General features: G+C 44.1%; 1 protein-coding gene across 1 annotated transcript; it reads right to left on the bottom strand.

Annotated features, from left to right (window-relative positions):
- Positions 1-2,178: 2,178 nt before the first annotated feature.
- Positions 2,179-4,035, bottom strand: LOC141743767 (interleukin-8-like). Its single transcript, XM_074588686.1, has 4 exons — positions 3,972-4,035; positions 3,660-3,795; positions 2,789-2,872; positions 2,179-2,209 (listed from the first exon to the last, which is right to left on the bottom strand). The coding sequence occupies exons 1-4, from the start codon at positions 4,033-4,035 to the stop codon at positions 2,179-2,181; spliced, it is 315 nt and encodes a 104-aa protein (XP_074444787.1).
- Positions 4,036-4,648: the final 613 nt, after the last annotated feature.

Here is a 4,648-nt window from a genome sequence, read left to right as displayed (position 1 = left end):
TCCGAGTTTGCTTCGGAGAGACGGGATCAGCAAAGCAGAAACAACACAGCCCAGCCCACGTCTGACAAAGGCAGTCACCAAGTCAAAAGAGCTGCGGTCGCTGAAACATATTTTTGGCAGTGTGAGGGTTGATGTTGTGTTATGAAGAAAGGCGTCTTGTGAGTGCACACAGGAACGAAATGCAGTATATCATTTCTAGCCAGCCTGTCATGTCTCACCAATGAGCAATAACCTGTGGAGAAAGGAGGGATACGGTTCAGCTGCTGTGCAGATGCCTTCCCTGGGGTCCTGGGAGTACAGCCATCGCTGACGTTTTGGACAGAAGAATTAATGAGAAGAGCCCTTGCTTGGTCATGATTCAGCTTCCAGTAATTCGATTGGGATTTTGCCGGTGACAAAGGTTACACGCTTACTGTAAATATCTGCATTGCACTAAACCCAGTGCCAGTCCTTTAGGATACGCACATACTTTTATGGGTGTGCATATAAAGTCGTTCTTCCCCACCTCTCCCCATTCCTGGCTGATATTTCTAACGTGCTTATCTCCAAATTTGATTTCTGAAAGAAGCCAGCTTGTCAACGTCACTCGGAAAACCGGAAGGCTTAGTGTGGTAAGACGTGTCTGAACAAAACCTGTCCCCTTGAGACACTTTGTCTCCTCCACATTCCGAGGATGAGGTCTGGCAGGCTGCGCGATGCAGCCCTGCGGACGGAGCGGAGATGGGGAGAGGGAGCAAAGCGAGGTTGGAATGGTTGTCATCTTGCACAAGAGCTTCCTCAAATAGGACCAGAAACTCCCTTTTTATCTTGCACCGTGAGCAAACAGGAGCTGTTTGTGCAGCTCCTGGTTGGAAAAGACCAAAGAAAAACAAATATCAGAACATTTGCTCAACTTTCCCATTTTCTCGAGCGTTTGCTGCTTGTATTCTAGCCATTGCTCTGTAAATCGCTGTGTACAGGCAGACGAGTGGCCATACAACCGGAGCTCTATTTCTTAGGATTTCTCCTGATGTAGTCCTCCCTCCTCACTGGAATTAGGGAGGATGCTCAGTGACTTCCTTAATGTTTATCAGGTTTCCCTGCTTATTTAAGATAACGCAAAACTTTGTTCAGTGCCAGATCCGCAGCTGACGTGCTGTCTGAGCACCGCCGCTGCTACGGCCCTGGAATTTCTGTGACTAACCAGTATTTGTACATTGCTTTCTATCTGTGACTTTTATCACCCAGACCTCTGAAAACACCAAGTCTGGCAAGAAAAGAGGAAAAAAGATCGTTTTTATAATTCCTCCTATAGGAAACCATCTGCACTCACAAGAGGCAGGAATGTGCCGTTGTAATTAGCCACCTCTCACAACTCAGCCACCGCCTGCCCTTCTGAGAAACCAGTACATGATACAAAATGAAAGAAAATGCATCCTCTTTTTCAGTTCTGTATTTCAATAAGGAAAATAATAACACACAATACTGAAGTGAAAACATTTCAAGAAGCATTTATTAGGCACATAAACATAAATATTTCCCATAAATAAATAAATAAATAAATATCGAAGAACAACTGCATTCTTATACAAAAGCAAATAAATATGCAAAAGTAAATAAATATCAATAATTATATAAATAAATAAAGTGCTTTTTTCTAACTGAAAGATGCCATTAAAATATATGTTTATAGCTTCACAACACTAATTGACAAGAAATAGTATCTTGAAAACAATGGCACAAAACCTGATGTCTTGGAATTTTGGCTTCCTAATATTACAAGCAGTGACCTGGGTACAACTGATGCTGCCCGTCCAAGCTGTCCTGGAGAGAACCCTCCCTCGTCTTTTCCTAAACTGTTAGCGAAACGGGAAGGTGTCATTTAGTGAAAGCTCTGCTGAGAGCGCACTGCACCGATCCAGCAAAAACAACTCCAGAATTGTCTCCGTCTCCTTCCACAAGCCAGTTTTTCTGCCTGCTTGTTCTTTTATTAGTCGTTTCTCTCCTATATAAAGGCACCTCTTTAAAAGACTTAAAGGACTGTTGTCCACTAACTACAAAACCAGGGAACCCATAGTCTCTAGATGCTGTTAGAAGTGTGAGTGTAGGAGGCAGGAGGAGGTGAGCTGCCAGAAGCTGGATGAGCGTCTCTCCCATTTTTGCCATCCTGGAAGAGTTTGGACATTTTTCTTCTTCATCTTAGGACACTGTCGCAGGTTTGGCATTTGCCCTAGAAAGAAAGAAAATGGAAAAGAGACAATGAGAACTTGTCCACGGAATGGGTATCACTCGCTGGAATCAGATGGGACCCACCACTAAGGGTTTGTGCTTCTGTGTCCAAGGCCCTTAAAAGCTGGTGCCGAACCCGAGGGACACTGGGACATTGTGAGCTTTTCACAAGGACTCAGTAACTGTGAGCTTCCATAGCTTGATGCCTCATTTTTCCCCCACTCATCTAAACGACATTGGTTTTGAAAAACTGACTGTTGCTTTCTACCATTGCAAGCAAGAGAAAAACAGTCAGTTAACGCCTGGATTTGCTGAGCGCTTGAGCTGCAGGTTTTCAATACGCTCGTGCTTTACGAGAGCTGGAGCTACCACTCACATGGGGTGTGTGGCACAGCAAGGGATTGAACCTAACGCTGTAAGTAAAGCTCAAAGCAATCACAGTGTTTGCCCCACTTAGTGAACACAAACTCTGGCACCTGCCTGAGGAGACAATTTTTTAACACCTTGCGCAGTACCTGTTTGCTGGCTCACTTCAAATAGTTTTTTGATAAGCCGTGCTCATTGAGAACAAATGACTCACTTGTCTAGAATGGCCTTGATGATGAGCTTCACCCAGGGAGCAGTGGGCTCCAGGCACACCTCTCTGCCGTCGCGCAGGGTGGCTCTGCAACAGAGAAAAAAGGAAGGGAAAAGGTCTACTGAGTGAATTCCAACACAATTTCTCTTTTCTCTCATAACATCATTCTAGGCGTACGCTTACATCCTCTCCTTTGCTTTAGGCTGCATCAGCTGAGGCTGTGGCCTAACATAAAGTTGTTTTGTTTTAAATGGTTTCATATCTTCGCATATCTGTTTGTTTGAATGCAATGAATCATTTGCAGGACTCTCACTCTTTTCAAAATTGCTTCTCTTTTTTCCCCGGCTTGCTTTCTATTTGTGATGGTGCTTATCTGAAGGGCTAAATCTTTCCGTCTTGATTCAGAAACTGTACTGCCCAGTCCATAGGAATTTTGTTACAGTAGGAGTTACGGAACTGTGACCAGATTTTATGATTTGTCTGCTAATAGCAGTTTTTTCATTGACTTAAGTAGAAGTGTGATCGTATTTTTGACCTAGCCATTAAAGTTCATGTTTTGATCACTTGCTCAGCATGACTCTTCTCATATGCTGGTGGAATTCAGACTTCCAGAAAGTTATTTATTGTCTGATGACTGCGGGTTTAGGTTGAAATATTGCAGGGGTTGTTTAAAAAGTAGAGACTGGCAAAACCAACACGCAACTCGTATCACGGAGCATATTGTTTGTGAGAGCAATGAGCGCCGCTGTTCTGCATTTTGAGAAGCCGCGCCTGCTGGCTTCTCACATCTTTTGGAGAATGCTTACATCAGCCTTAATGTAAAATCTGTTTCCTTCTTGTTAAGTAATCGGGAGGATTTTGCAAAAGCACTTACATGACTTCAACGTTCTTGCAGTGAGGTCCACTGGGGGTGAGGTTCACGTTTTGAATGAACTTGGGATGGATGAACTTGGAATGGGTGCCTACGCACTGGCACCGCAGTTCAATGGCTGAGCGTGGCACGGCCTCACCTGTAAAACAAGAAGAAAAAAAAAAGGGTGGGCTGTTTCACTCTTCCCACAGGAAGCACAACATGTTCTTTTTGCTTACGGTATTTGAAGAGTTATTTGTAAGACAGCATAGTAGCTCCCCCATCAGCATTTACACTCGCTATTAGTTATGAGAGCTTTAGGAAGGATTTCTTTACCTTTTGTTCCAACAGCTGAGATCAGGAGAAGAGTCAGGACAGCAGCCGCAGCCTTGCCGGTCATGATGCAGGAGTGTTTCTTCCTCGTGTCGCCCGGTTCCGTGGTGAGGTGATCTCCTGAAGCCCCCGGGGTGGCCAGTGCCTGTGCTCTGGGACCTGCCGTGTCTATATAGCGCCCGGGCTCCCCCCGCATGCCAGCATCACGCCTGGGTCACACCAGGGGAAACTCCGAACCGGTGAGATGCCTCTGCAAAATGAGTCACAGGTAAATGGGCAAGCCCCTTTCCCTAGATGGCCACAAAATTGCTTTTCATTATCAGGAAACACTGTATTGATTAAAGAAATACAAAAACAGAATATGTGCAAAATTGCCCTGTACTTAGCTTTGTGGGATCCGTAGGGTTTCTGTAATGCTCTATTTCTTGTGATTAGTTTCATCTGAACCTTCCTACTTTTGCTGTTATTACTATGTTATTCTTTGTAAATTTGCACTTCTGGTGGAAGACATCTGATCTGTGATTTTTCATCTGTGTGTCTTTGGGCTTTGGGTTTTTTTTATGTTAAGACATGACAGAAGTAGGAGATAATACTTCGTAGAAAGGATAGGTACTAGAACTGGATTTTAGTTAGCTCCCCTTGTCCTTCTGTGCAATTGCATCTTAAAAAATCTTTCTTTA

The sequence above is a fragment of the Larus michahellis genome, chromosome 5, assembly GCF_964199755.1.
Source record: "Larus michahellis chromosome 5, bLarMic1.1, whole genome shotgun sequence".
Taxonomy (NCBI): domain Eukaryota; kingdom Metazoa; phylum Chordata; class Aves; order Charadriiformes; family Laridae; genus Larus; species Larus michahellis.
The sequence above is the reverse complement of the archived record's forward strand: the minus strand, read 5'-3'. Positions and strand labels throughout refer to the sequence as shown.